A 14792-nucleotide genomic window follows, 5' to 3' on the forward strand; every position below is an offset into this window, starting at 1 on the left:
ATGGTCATGAACACCTATAACTCCAATCCTAGGTAGGGATGGGGAGAGAGAATGATCCCTGAGGCTTCCTGGCACAGTGACTGATTCTCTAGAGTTTTTCAATACAGAAGACTGTGCTTTTCTTGCCTCTCAGCATTCTAGGGACACCCTCATTCTCAGATGTTGGCATAGACTCTATCAAAGGGTAGGACAGACAGAGGCAAGAGAGATATGTGGTCTAAAATAAGAAACCATGACGATAGCAATGGTTCATCATGGTTAGTTCATCCCTAGTGAGACTATTCCTGCATTCTTCTCAGGGCCAACTCTTCACAGATACCTTATTCCCCTGACCCCACAAACTCCAAGTAAATAAGTCTTGGCAGAGCACCTAATAGCTGGTGTCTGGGGTAGGCGTTCCCAGGAGAAGACCAGAACACACTCTTTGTGGGAAGTCCCTAAGCTGCCAATTTAGTTGTTGTCATCTTGGCTCAGCTGGCATCATCGGTCCCCTGTGCTTGGAGAGGTTTCATTTCTCATCGATGATGCTCCTCTTTCCTCATGTCTGGCTCACACCAGGCCAAGTCCATTCTGGTGTTTTTAGTGACATTTGTAGAGTCAGAAAGGGCCTTCTTGACTAGATCTGCTGATTTCAATCTTAATAACAGAAGCAGAGTGTATCTATAAAGAGAGCTTTAGGAATCCAAATGGCAGACAAACCCAGATTCTAATTTTTCTTGGCTTTGGGAATGTGATGATCAAAGCTGTATCACATCCCTGGAAATCCCTGTTGCCCAATGTCTGGGGCTGAGATAGAAAGGACTACAGGAGAGATTTAGAGTCAGAGAGAACTCTCGGCATGTGATGTCCAACTAGCATGGGTGGCAGAAGCCCTGTTTGTTGCTCAATCTGTCCTGCCAATAGGCTGATAAGGACACAGGTCTGAGCAAGATTGTGGTGCTGTTTGCTGGAAGATTTCAAACTGAGGACACTGTCTGTGAGGGTTCTGTTGCTCCTGTGCTGCTGCTATTAGGGTAAATAATGCAACTCCACTAGTGAGTGAAGATGTCCGGGCTTAGAGAAAGGACTGTGATGTGCACCAAAGGGAGGGCTTGTTTGGCAGAATAGTAGCCATTGTGTGAGTGTGTCAGGGTGGACTGTCCTGCCAGCTCCACTGCACACATATGCTTGTTCTGACCCCAGGTCTTTGCTTAGGAAATGCCAGGTATGATAATGCTGGATTTGCAGTATCCTGGAAACTTTTATTAGTAAATTGTCCAACATCAGCTATTTCTTAAGTCAGAAAGTATCTTTGAGGCAGCACAGGAGGACAGCTTCCATAGAGGGCAGAGAAAAAGGTCTTTGAAGAACCAGAAGAAGAATGGGGAAATGTCAGGAAATGCCTAGAGGAAGCAAGGAACCAGATACTGAGAAGTGCTTCTGATATGAGTGTCCACTGAGACCATTGGCTGGATACAGATGAGGTAAGGAATTGAGAAGTACATGGCTAAGTGTGTATGTGTATACATCTCTCAACTGCTGAAGTAATCAGAGGTAGCAGAGGAGAACTTCATTTGTGTCTCTAAAATTATTTCATTATTTATTTATTTATTTATTTATTTATTTTTTCTTTTCTTTTCTTTTCCTTCTATTTTATTTTACAATACCATTCAGTTCTACATATCAGCCACGGATTCCCTTGTTTTCCCCCCTCCTGCCCCCTCTCTCCTTACCCCCAGCTTACCCCCATTCCCACCTCCTCCAGGGCAAAGCCTCCCCCGAGGACAGAGATGGACCTGGTAGACTCAGTCCAGGGAGGTCCAGTCCCCTTCTCCTAGACTGAGCCAAGCATTCCTGCATAAGCCCCAGGTTTCAAACTATTTATTTATTTTTTAATTAATTAATTTCTTAATTTGTGTGTCCATGACTTTCAATGGTATGTGTATGGAGGTCAGAGGACAACTGTAGATTCAGTTTTCTTCTTTTATCATTTGGACTCTATGGGTTGAAGTTAGGTTGTGAAGCTTGCAGGAAGGTTCCTTCATTCAGGAACCATCTTACTGGACTAAAGGTTCATATGTTAATCCTCCTAGGATAAGACTGAAATAGCCATGCCTTGGTCAACATATAGCTTAAAGAATATGAGTCCTCATTGGTTCAATTATTCTTTGAAGAATGCATTTAGTTCTGAGTTCTTTTCTTGAGAACATAAACAACCTGGAATATATGACGACCTTGGTGGATCTTTAGTGAGTGTTGTGTGAGATTTTCTCCAGGGACACATGGCAACACAGCATCTATTCATCCCAGAATCCATGAGAGACCAGAGTAATGACTACAGCAAAGTTTAATTTGGTGAACCAGGAGTTTATTGGAGAATGGGGGAATGTCTACTTGCAGGAGCAGGAAGAACTCAAAAGTAGCTGCATCGCAGAAAAGCTCATCCTAACACTCATGATGATTCATGAGAGTGACAGAGCCCTGGAGCTCTGTGCATGACCTGCAGCTAGCCTCATTGGTAGGAGAGTCTCTTCTTTCTTTATTTATTTAAGAAATTTTTTCACTCATTTTCTGAACCAACCCCAGATCCCCCTCTCATCCTCCTGCTCTGACCCAGCACCCCCCTCCTATCCCATCCTACAAAGGGGTAAGGCCTCCATGGGGAGTCAGCAAAGCCTGGTACATTCATTTGAGGCAGAACCAAGCACCTCCCACTGCAACAAGCGTGAGCAAGGCATCCTACCACAGGTAATGGTCTCCAAAAAGTCAGTTCATTCACCATGGATAGATCCTGATACCACTGCCAGGGACCCCTCAAACAGACCAAGCTACACATTTGTCTCCTGTATGCAGAGGACCCAGTCTGGTCCTATGCAGGTTCCACAGCTTTCACTCTTAAGTTCATGATTTCCTACTAGCTTGGTTCAGTTGTCTCTGTAGATTTCTCCATCACGATCTTGATGCCCCTTGCTCATATAATCCCTCTTCCCTCTCTTCAACTGGACTCCTGGAGCTTGGCCTGGGGCTTGGCTGTAGATCTCTGCATCTGCTTTCATCAATTACTGGATAAAGGCTCTGTGATGACAGTTAGGGTATTCACCAATCTGATTACCGGGGTAGTTCAGGCACCATCTCCACTGTGACTGGTGGTATAATCTGAGGTTGTCCTTGTAAATTCCTGGGAATTTCCCTATCAAGGGGATGGGGGATGAGAAAATAAAGAAATGGGATGGTCAAGCTGGGGGAGGGACAGAGTGGGAGAGTAATAGAAGTGAGTCTCTTCTTAGCAGCACAGCTGCTTAGAGTCTCCTTTCTAGACACTGTTTACTGTTTCCACCTCTTTGGGAAGGGACCCTTAAGACTCTTGCCAGTTTCAGCTTTCCTAGATGTGTGAAGTTTGTTTGCTTCCTGAGTCTCAGGAACTTCTTCCCTCCTTCATGTTTTAGGGAGTGTTTCAATCAGGTGGACATTTCTATAAAACAATAGAGAGGGAAAAAAAAAAGAAAACCAAAGAAAAATAGAGTAATACCTGAAAGATTAATTTGATTTTTTTTGTTATGCTTCACCATGGAGATTAAGTGGCCAATCTTAGTGGTATTGGCTGCTTGAAGCTTGGCTGATGAAATGCTACAATCCTAGTTTATCCTGTTCATGATTCACAATTTTATGAGCACAAATATATGCAGGAGATATCTGAGGCACTTTTTCTACGGGTTTGGGTAGAGTGGCTTCGTTATGTTTTATCTTACTATTCATTGGTGTTTCTTTAAACCAGTGGTTCTCAATCTGTGAGTCACCATGGAAAATCTTTACATGACAATTCATAATGGTAACAAAATTACCATGATTGAAAATCATTTTATGGTTGTAGGGTCACCATGACATGAGGAACTGTCTTAAAGGCTTGCACCATTAGGAAGGTTGAGAACCACTACTTTAAACTGTCCTTGACTCTGCAGAAGAACAATATGAAATACAGTGACTCTCATATGACTGTCCCTTATAGAACCAAAACCCGCTAATATTATAAGAAAAGAAGGATGCAGAAGCAGCAACCCTCAGAACATTCCATATGTATCTGATCATACCCACCCTGACTCCTTCCTCCACCTCCTCCATCATCCCCCCCCCACCTTCATGAGCTCTTCCCCCCTTTTATTTGTAGCTTACTCAGTCTGGTTTACACTCTTTGGTGGGATGGATGTTGGTTGATTTTGTTGACTTGACCTTGTGCAGGTGGTCCTAACTGTGGTGAGTTCATGAGTGCAGTGGGCATACTATGTCTGGAAGACAGCATTTGACAATGTTTCTCCCCATCCAGATCTGATAATTTTTAGGTATGTCTCAGGGATCAATCTTGGGTCCTCAGACTTGCAGGCTACCTTTTGTTATTTGGTGAAGTATCACTCCAGTCCCAAACTGGGCTTTCAATTGAATGCAGATATTCTGGAACTTCACAGTCATGATGATTTTTAAGAAAGAGTTTTAGGTTTTTCTTTTTAAAAGTACCATTCAGATAATTAGAATTTTTGCACAATTAGAAATAGATATACACTTGTACAAGATGTCCACATGTGACCCAGTATCATGTCCAATGAATATATACAAAGACATTTCAAATATGTAAATTAAATTTAAAAAATTCTTCACATTTTCTTGCGAAATGAAGTGCTCATTGTGAAGTTGCCTTTCTTGCATGACACTTCCATCTTCTCCCTGTTCCCTCAGGGGCTGAGGAAGGGAGCATGTGGAGGTGGAACCAGACCTCTCTGGAAGACTTCATCCTCCAAGGGCTCTTTGATGACTCCTTCAACCACTTTTGTCTTTTCCTCCTGATCATGCTGGTCTTCCTTACCGCAGTGAGTGGCAACAGCCTCACCATCCTCCTCATCTGCGCCGATCCCCGTCTTCACACACCGATGTACTTCCTGCTCAGCCAGCTGTCCCTCATGGATCTGATGCACGTCTCTACAACCATTCCCAAGATGGCTAGCAACTACCTGTCTGGCAAGAAGTCCATCTCGTTTGTGGGCTGTGCCACCCAGCACTTCCTGTACCTGTCTCTGGGTGGTGCAGAGTGTCTCCTCCTGGCCCTCATGTCCTATGACCGCTATGTTGCCATCTGCCACCCCTTGAGGTACACTGTGCTCATGAGCAGAAGAGTGGGAGTGATGATGGCTGTCATGTCATGGTTGAGTGCATCTGTGAACTCCCTAATCCACACATCCATCTTGATGAGCTTCCCTTTTTGTGGTTCGAGAATCATCCACCACTTCTACTGTGAATATCCTGCTGTTTTGAAGTTGGTATGTGGGGACATCACTGTGTATGAGAACACAGCCTACATCAGCACCATTACACTTCTCCTCCTCCCCATCATTCTTGTCTCTACATCCTATGGATTCATTCTCCACAGTGTCATTCAGATGCGTTCAGCTGGGAGTAAGAGAAATGCCTTTGCCACATGTAGCTCACATCTCCTTGTGGTTTCCCTTTTGTTTGGTGCCTGCATATTCTCCTATATGAGGCCCAGGTCCCAGCGAACTCCATTGCAAGACAAAGTTGGTTCTGTTTTCTATAGCATCATTACTCCCACCTTGAATCCTCTTATTTATACTCTCAGGAATAAGGATGTTGCTAAGGCTCTGAAGAGAGTGTTGAGGAGGGATATTGTTGCCTAGGGATTGCAATTATACTTGCCCTGGATACAGTACTCCTTACATTGATCAGGGCAAATCACTAAGACTTTTAGGATCCAGATTTCTGATGCTCTTTGAGGAGGACATGAGTGAAGTTTTAAGCTCGAAGCTCACTATTACAATATTTTTTCCAGCAGGCCATTCGACATATTATGGCCCAGTAAGCTGTTTGCAGGGGGGGGCAATACTAAAATATCTCTTTAGAGGAGTTCATACAGGGCAGCAGCTCAGTTGGTAAAGTGCTTGTTGTGCAAGCATGAGCTGAATTCTATCCCCAGAACTAAAAGCCTCACATGGCGGCATGCATTCATAATCCCAGGGTTGTAGAGGTGGAGACAAGCTGATGTCTGTGCTCCCAGTCTAGCCAGCCTGGTTGAATGGGCAGTTTCAGGTCAGGGAGGCTCAGAGAGGTTGGATGACTCCAGAAGTGTAACATCCAAGGTTGAGCTCTGCTCTACACACACACACACACACACACACACACACACACACACACACACACACACACACATACATGATGAGGGGCAATAAGAATAGATAGGAATCCACTGATAGAGACAGACAGACAAACAGACAGACAGACAGATTATAAAAAGGGTAAAGAAGACACATAAAGGCCAGTAGAAAAAAGGTATGGTAGTGAAACAAGGGTATTTGCAATTATTGTTTTTATTAATTTAAAATAGGCAAAGCATGCCGAGAGAGAGAGAGAGAGAGAGAGAGAGAGAGAGAGAGAGAGAGAGAGAGAGAGAGAGAGAGAGAGAAATTGGGCCACTGTGGTAGTTTGAATAAGTATGGCCAACATGAACTCATGTGTTTGAATGCTTGGCCTGTAGGGAGTGTCACTATTAGGGGGTGTGACTTTGTTGCAGTAGGTATGGCCTTGTTGGAGGAAATGTGTCACATTGGGGGTAGGTTTTGAAGTCTCATATGCTCAAGCTACACCTACTGTGGGACCCAGTAAACTTTCTGTTGCCAGTGATCAATATGTAGAACTCTCAGCTCCTTTTCCAGCACCATGTCTGCCTACATGCCATCATGTCCCACCATGATGATAATGGACTAACTTCTGAGCTGTAAGCATCTCCCAATAAAATGATTTTCTTTATAATAGTTGCCTTCATCATGGTGTCTCTGAGCTGCAATAGAAACCCTAACTAATACAGACACATACATTGCTTTTAATTGAAAGTGTGTAGATTAAAGCAAGTTTTAGAAGGAAGGGTGGATGTGGGGCCCAGGATGGCTGGGTTTGAATTGGAATCTGTCACTTGTAAGCACCCAAAATGAAAAGGTGCTTGCTTCAACGGTGGTGACAGTTCAAGTTTGATCCCCATAACCCACAAATATCAAAGGAGAGAAATGACCCCTGAAAGCTGTTCTCTGACTTCCAATGTATGCCATAGCATTTACCTACAAAGACACACATGCACAAAATGATAAATAAACAAGAAAGCATAGATGATAGGAAATCTATATTTATAGGACTTTAAAGTGTCATTTTAGTCAATAGACAAGAATTGAGAGAGGGGCTGAGGAGATGGCTCAGTGGGTAAAGGAGGCTTGCTGCCAAGCCTGATTATGTGAGTTCAATTCCTGGGACTCACATGATGGAAGAGGTTGTCCTTTGGTCTCCAAATCCACACAAACGTATAAAAATAATAAAAGCTCATTCTCATAAAAAATGAAGTCAGAGAAAATGAATAACATTATATATATAATTTTTTTTCTTTTGAGGCAGGACATCACCATGTATCTTTGGCTGATTTGGTGCTCATTATGTATACCAGGCTGGCTTGAACTCAGAGATGCACTGGCTTTGACCTCCAGAGTACTGGGATTAAAGGTATGCGCCACCACGGCTAGCAACATTTAATGTGTTCTTAGTGAAAACATATGTGTACAGTTTTTATAACGTGTGTTGAATCACACAGATTTACTGAGTGTGTGTTATCAGCCAAGTGCTTTGGTGGGCTTTGGGATTTGTCTTTATGAAATCTCACATCCTTTTTGGGATGCTTCTGATTTCTTTGTTCTGCAGTGAACCTGCAGCACCAAAGAGGGATCTAAAGATTCAACATCTCAAAGCCCACAACACCAAAAAACTTTGTGTTTTCTGAGGATTTGTTGTTGACTTTTGAATGGGAGTCAGACATATTTGAATTGGAATCTATCACTCGTAAACACTATAGCATAGGATAAATGAACCTTCCTTTGCCTCAGCAAACTTACACAACCAGCTTATTTAATAAATTGTATAATAAATCTTATATATAAAACACAAGTATCTGATATTCTATGTTTGCTTTGGTATGAGTTCTGAGCAAGAGACCTGAGACCTGAATGTCATTGTTGGAGAATGGTTTTACTGAAGCAATATTGGGAATAAGACAGAGTTGGAGGGAGCCCTACAGAATTAAGCTTGGTTTTGGGAGATGGTTCATTTTCTAAATGGTAGCTGAGCAAGTCTGAGGATATGAGTTCAACCCTCCAGAACCAAGGTACAGAAAGGTGTGGTGTGGACTCTAAGCTCAGGCAGAGTGCATATTTGTACAGTCACTTTGGAAATCAATACAGTGGTTTCTCAGAAAATTGGAAATCAATTTACCTCAAGACCCAGCTATACCACTCCTGGGCTTACGCCCAAGGGATACTCCATCATACCTCAAGGACACTTGTTCATCTATGTTAATGGCAGCTTTATTTGTAACAGCCAGAAACTGGAGACAACATAGATATCCCTCAAACTAAGAATGGATAAAGAAATTGTGGCACATTTATACAATGGAGTATTACTCAGCTGTTAAAAACAATGACATCTTGAAATTTGCAGGCAAATGGATGGAACTAGAAAAAGTCATCCTGCGTGAGGTAACCCAGACTCAGAAATACAAACCTGATATGTACTCACTTATAAGTGGATATTAGCTGTAAAGTAAAGCATACCCATTCTATAATCCACAGACCCAGAGAAGATAACTAACAAAGAGGGCTCAAGTGGGCAGGGGGAAATCTTCGGGGAGGGGTCATAGAATAGACATTATGGGTGGAATTGGGGGTCGGGGTATGAGAAGAGGAAAGATCAAGTGGAGGAAGGATGGAGGTAGAGTGTCCTCAGAGAGACAACTGGAATTTGGGGGCATCTCAGGACAAACTAGAAACCTAGTGCAATGGAAATTTCCAAGAATCTATGAAGGTGACCCTATGAGTAGGGCATACAGGCCATCTCCTGTAACCAGGCATGACTTCCAGTGGAGGGCTGGGACACCAAACCAGCCACATAACCTTCAACCTGCAATTTGTCCTGCCTACAAGATGTGCTGGGGTATAGGTGGTGCTGAAACTGTGGGAGTGGCCAAGCAGTAACTGGTCCAGCTTGAGAACTATGCCACAAGAGAGAGCCCACCCTGCCTGCAGGGACCCAGAGGCTGGATTGCCCAGAGACCTAGGATAGAACTATACATGATTGGCAAAAAAATTAATGAAATGGTTCCTAATGATATTCTGCTCTACTCATAGATTGATGTCTAATCCAATTGCCATCAGAGAGGCTTCATCCAGGAACTGATGTAAACAGATACAGAGACCCATCCCCAAACATTATGCAGACTTATCCTTCAGAAGAGGGTCACGAAGGATTGTAGGAGCCAGTGGGGTCAAGGACACCACGAGAGAACCAACTAACCTGTCCTCATAGGGGTTCATAGAGATTGAACTGGCTGAACTTACCCTGTGCATATAATTTACTTTTGAGTAGCTTGGTTTTCTTTTGAGACTCATAACAGTAGGAGCTGGGGCTGTCTCTGAACTCTTTTGCTGTCTTTTGGGACATTTTTCCTCACTTTTGGTTGCCTTTGGCCAACCATCAACTTGATATGCCATGTTTGGTTGAAATCCATGGGAGGCCTACCCTCCTCTGAATAGAAGTAGAGGAGGAGTGGATGGGGAGGGTTGAGGGTAGCTGGGAGGGGAGGGACTGGGAGGAGAAGAAGGAGGGGTAGCTGTGATCGGGTTGTAAAAAATACTAAGAAAGGCAAAGTAAAATCATAAAACACACACACAAACACACACACACACACACACACACACACACACACACACACACACACCACAAATCTCAACAAAAACGTAAACCCCAAAACCATATTATACAAGCAAAAGACCAGCATGACAATAATGCACAGAGCAATAAGAGACAAAGTCTACAACTATATCATTGAATTCATTTCCTGTTGGTCATTTACCGCTGGGTGGAAGCATTGTTTATTTACTCAGGGAGACTCCATGAGAGATCACTAAGTTTTCCTTTGAGAGAAGGTGTCAATTGCAGATTGCTTCTTGGTTAGGGGTGAGAACTCCTGTCCACCTCTCCTCTTAGGTCTGGGACCCATCTGGCTCAAACCTGCCCAGTCCCTGAACATGCTGCCCCAGGCTCTGTGAGTTTATATGTCCATCAGTCCTGTTGTGTCTGGAAGACACTGTTTCCTTGCTATTACCCAGCAGCCTTGGCTCTTACTCCTTTTCTACCTTCTCTTTCACATATCTCTCTGAGCCCTGAGGGGAGGGGTTTTAGAAGACATCTCATTTATGACTGAACATTATGAAGTCTCCCACTCTCTGCACATTATCCTGGATCTCTGTATTAATTCCCATCTAGTGCAGGAGGAAGCCTCTCTGATGATGGCCAAGCTAGGCACTGATGCATGGGTACAGCAGAATGTCATTAGGAATCATATTACTGCTGTGTTCCTTTAGAAGAACAATAGTCTGAGTTTTGTTCCTTGGCCTGTGACCTATCTAATCTCAGGTTTTGGCCATCCAAGCATGTCAGGTGTGGGCTACATCTTGTGGAGTGTTAAATTGATGGAGCTAGAAAAAAATCATCCTGGGTAGAGTAACCCATATACAGATAGACAAATAAGAGATTTTAAAGAGAAGACCTGTGGGGGCACAAAGAGGAGACAGCTATCTGTAAACTAGGGAGAGGACTGTCCTGTCTCCACCTCTCATCTGCCTATAGGAATGCTGGGATTACAGAGGCATTGTATTAGGTGTGACTTGTGCATGGTTTCTGGGGTGCAAACTCAGGTCTCCATTCTGGAGCCGCAGGCACATGAATCGATGACCCTTCTTTCCAGCTCCACAGCAATAATCTGGTGTCCCTGTCCCTGGTGTTTTCTTCAACACAGTAGCTAGAATGATCCTTTCCAAATACAGATCTCTTCTTTCTTATACTTCTTACAGACTTGGCTGAGAATACTTAGAAAATAATCAGAACCAGGAAAACCTTTTTATAAAACTAACTACAGTTCTGTGTCATCTCCTGCTTTCTTATAATGTCACCATTTTATCACCTTGCTGTTGTTTTTGAGGTGGGGTCTGATTCAGATCACGCTGACCTCACACCTGCTATGTCAGTTGAAGATGACCTTGAATTTGTGATCCTCCTGTTTCCACTTGGGATTACAGACATGAGACCGCATACTTGGTTTATGTAATGCTCAGGGCTCCATGTATTCTAGGCAAGCATTGTATCAACTAAATTACAGTACCTATGTAAAAAGTTGAGCATGGTCATGAACACCTATAACTCCAATCCTAGGTAGGGGATGGGGAGAGAGAATGATCCCTGAGGCTTCCTGGCACAGTGACTAATTCTCTAGAGTCTTTCAAAACAGAAGACTGTGCTCTTCTTGCCTCTCAGCATTCTAGGGACACCCTCTTTCTCAGATGTTGGCTTAGACTCTATCAAAGGGTAGGACAGACAGAGGCAAGAGAGATATGTGGTCTAAAATAAGAAACCATGACGATAGCAATGGTTCATCATGGTTAGTTCATCCCTAGTGAGACTATTCCTGCATTCTTCTCAGGGCCAACTCTTCACAGATACCTTATTCCCCTGACCCCACAAACTCCAAGTAAATAAGTCTTGGCAGAGCACCTAATAGCTGGTGTCTGGGGTAGGCGTTCCCAGGAGAGGACCAGAACACACTCTTTGTGGGAAGTCCCTAAGCTGCCAATTTAGTTGTTGTCATCTTGGCTCAGCTGGCATCATCGGTCCCCTGTGCTTGGAGAGGTTTCATTTCTCATCGATGGTGCTCCTCTTTCCTCATGTCTGGCTCACACCAGGCCAAGTCCATTCTGGTGTTTCTAGTGACATGTGTAGAGTCAGAAAGGGCCTTCTTGACTAGATCTGCTGATTTCAATCTTAATAACAGAAGCAGAGTGTATCTATAAAGAGAGCTTTAGGAATCCAAATGGCAGGCAAACCCAGATTCTAATTTTTCTTGGCTTCGGGAATGTGATGATCAAAGCTGTATCACATCCCTGGAAATCCCTGTTGCCCAATGTCTGGGGCTGAGATAGAAAGGACTACAGGAGAGATTTAGAGTCAGAGAGAACTCTCGGCATGTGATGTCCAACTAGCATGGGTGGCAGAAGCCCTGTTTGTTGCTCAATCTGTCCTGCTAATAGGCTGATAAGGACACAGGTCTGAGCAAGATTGTGGTGCTGTTTGCTGGAAGATTTCAGACTGAGGACACAGTCTGTGAGGGTTCTGTTGCTCCTGTGTTGCTGCTATTAGGGTAAATAATGCAACTCCACTAGTGGGTGAAGATGTCCGGGCTTAGAGAAAGGACTGTGATGTGCACCAAAGGGAGGCCTTGTTTGGCAGAATAGTAGCCATTGTGTGAGTGTGTCAGGGTGGACTGTCCTGCCAGCTCCACTGCACACATATGCTTGTTCTGACCCCAGGTCTTTGCTTAGGAAATGCCAGGTATGATAATGCTGGATTTGCAGTATCCTGGAAACTTTTATTAGTAAATTGTCCAACATCAGCTATTTCTTAAGTCAGAAAGTATCTTTGAGGCAGCACAGGAGGACAGCTTCCATACAAGGCAGAGAAAAAGGTCTTTGAAGAGCCAGAGGAAGAATGGGAAAATGTCAGGAAATGCCTAGAGGAAGCAAGGAACCAGATACTGAGAAGTGCTTCTGATATGAGTGTCCACTGAGACCATTGGCTGGATACAGATGAGGTAAGAGATTGAGAAGTATATGGCTAAGTATTTTTGTGTATACTTCTCTCAACTGCTGAAGTAATCAGAGGTAGCAGAGGAGAACTTCATTTGTGACTCTAAAATTATTAATTAATTAATTAATTTAATTTTTTCTTTTCTTTTTCCTTTTATTTTATTTTACAATATCATTCAGTTCTACATATCAGCCACGGATTCCCTTGTTTTCCCCCCTCCTGCCCACCTTCCCCTTCCTCTCAGCTCACCCCCATTCCCACCTCCTCCAGGACAAAGCCTCCCCCGAGGACAGAGATGGACCTGGTAGACTCAGTCCAGAGAGGTCCAGTCCCCTTCTCCTAGACTGAGCCAAGCATTCCTGCATTAGCCCCAGGTTTCAAACTATTTATTTATTTTTTAATTAATTAATTTCTTAATTTGTGTGTCCATGACCTTCAATGGTATGTGTATGGAGGTCAGAGGACAACTGTAGATTCAGTTTTCTTCTTTTATCATTTGGACTCTATGGGTTGAAGTTAGGTTGTGAAGCTTGGAGGAAGGTTCCTTCATCCAGGAACCATCTTACTGGACTAAAGTTTCATATGTTAATCCTCATAGGATAAGACTGAACTAGCCACATAAGGCGATAGCCCTAAAGGTGAGACATTGAGTTGCCTTGGTCAACATATAACTTAAGAAATATGACTCTTCATTGGTTCAATTATTCTTTGAAGAATACATTTAGTTCTGAGTTTTTTGTTTGAGAACAAAAACAATCTGGAATATATGACGACCTTGGTGGATCTTTAGTGAGTGTTGTGTGAGACTTTTCTCCAGGGACACATGGCAACACAGCATCTATTCATCCCAGAATCCATGAGAGACCAGAGTAACTACTACAGCAAAGTTTAATTTGGTGAACCAAGGAGTTTATTGGAGAATGGGGGAATGTCTACTTGCAGGAGCAGGGAGAACTCAAAAGTAGCTGCATCGCAGAAAAGCTCATCCTAACACTCATGATGATTCATGAGAGTGACAGAGCCCTGGAGCTCTGTGCATGATCTGCAGCCAGCCTCATTGGTAGGAGAGTCTCTTCTCTCTTTTTTTATGTAAGAATTTTTTTCACTCATTTTCTGTACCAACCACAGATCAGTTGAGCAGATCCAAGCCTCTCTCCTTGCATCAAGGGTGAGCAAGGTAACCCACCATAGGTAATGGGCTCCAAAAAGCCAGCTCATGCACCAGGGATAGATCCTGATCCAACTGCTGGAGACCCTCAAACAGACCAAGCAACACATTTGTCTTCTGTATGCAGAGGGCCTAGTCAGGTCCCATGCAGGGACCTGATCAGTCTTATGTTCTTGAGTTCCTAAGAGCTTGTTTTGGTTGTGTCTGTAGATTTCCCATCATGATCTTGATGCCCCTTGCTCATATAATCCCTCCTCCCTTTCTTCAGCTTGACTCCTGGAGCTTGGCCGGGTGCTTAGCTGTGGATCTCTGCATCTGCTTCTGTCAGTTACTGGATGAAGGCTGTATGATGACAGTTAGGATATTCACCAATCTGATTACAGAAGAAAGCCAGTTCAGATACCCTCTCCACTAATTGCTAATTGTCTAATCTGAGGTTGTCCTAGTGACTTCCTGGGAATTTCCCTAGCACCGAGTTTCTGCCTAACCCCATAATGTCTGCCTCTATCAAGGGGATGGGGCATGAGAACTTGAGGGGATGGGGTGGTTGAGCTGGGGGAGGGACAGAGTGGGAGAACACTGGAAGAGAGTCTCTTCTTAGCAACATGGCTGCTTAGTGTCTCCTGTCTAGCTATCCTCTCTTTACTGTTTCCACATCTTTGGGAAGGGACCCGTAAGGCTCTTGCAGGTTTCAGCTTTCCTAGATGTATGAAGTTTATTTACTTCCTGAGTCTCACCAGCATCTTCCCTCCTTCATGTTTTAGGGAATGTTTCAATCAGCTGAACATTGCTATAAAACAATAGAGAGGGAAAAAAGAAAACCAAAGAGAGGTAGGTAATTCTTGTAAGATCAATCTGGTATCTTTTTTGTTATACAGCTTCACCATGGAGATTAAATGGCCAATCTTAGCAGTAT

General features: G+C 43.5%; 1 protein-coding gene across 1 annotated transcript; it reads left to right on the forward strand.

Annotated features, from left to right (window-relative positions):
* The first annotated feature begins 4711 nt into the window (after positions 1-4711).
* LOC102914933 (olfactory receptor 2AE1-like) lies at positions 4712-5660 on the forward strand. Its single transcript, XM_042268571.2, has one exon. It carries the CDS (start codon positions 4725-4727, stop codon positions 5658-5660), a length of 936 nt encoding a protein of 311 aa, XP_042124505.2. The 5' UTR covers positions 4712-4724.
* The last annotated feature ends 9132 nt before the right edge of the window (positions 5661-14792 follow it).

The sequence above is a fragment of the Peromyscus maniculatus genome, chromosome 23 (genome assembly GCF_049852395.1).
Source record: "Peromyscus maniculatus bairdii isolate BWxNUB_F1_BW_parent chromosome 23, HU_Pman_BW_mat_3.1, whole genome shotgun sequence".
In the NCBI taxonomy this organism is placed as follows: Eukaryota; Metazoa; Chordata; class Mammalia; order Rodentia; family Cricetidae; genus Peromyscus; species Peromyscus maniculatus.

What these genes read in the sequence shown, in the direction of transcription:
- LOC102914933 (XM_042268571.2), top strand. Translation starts at nt 4,725, where the DNA reads ATGTGGAGGTGGAACCAGACCTCTCTGGAAGACTTCATCCTCCAAGGG.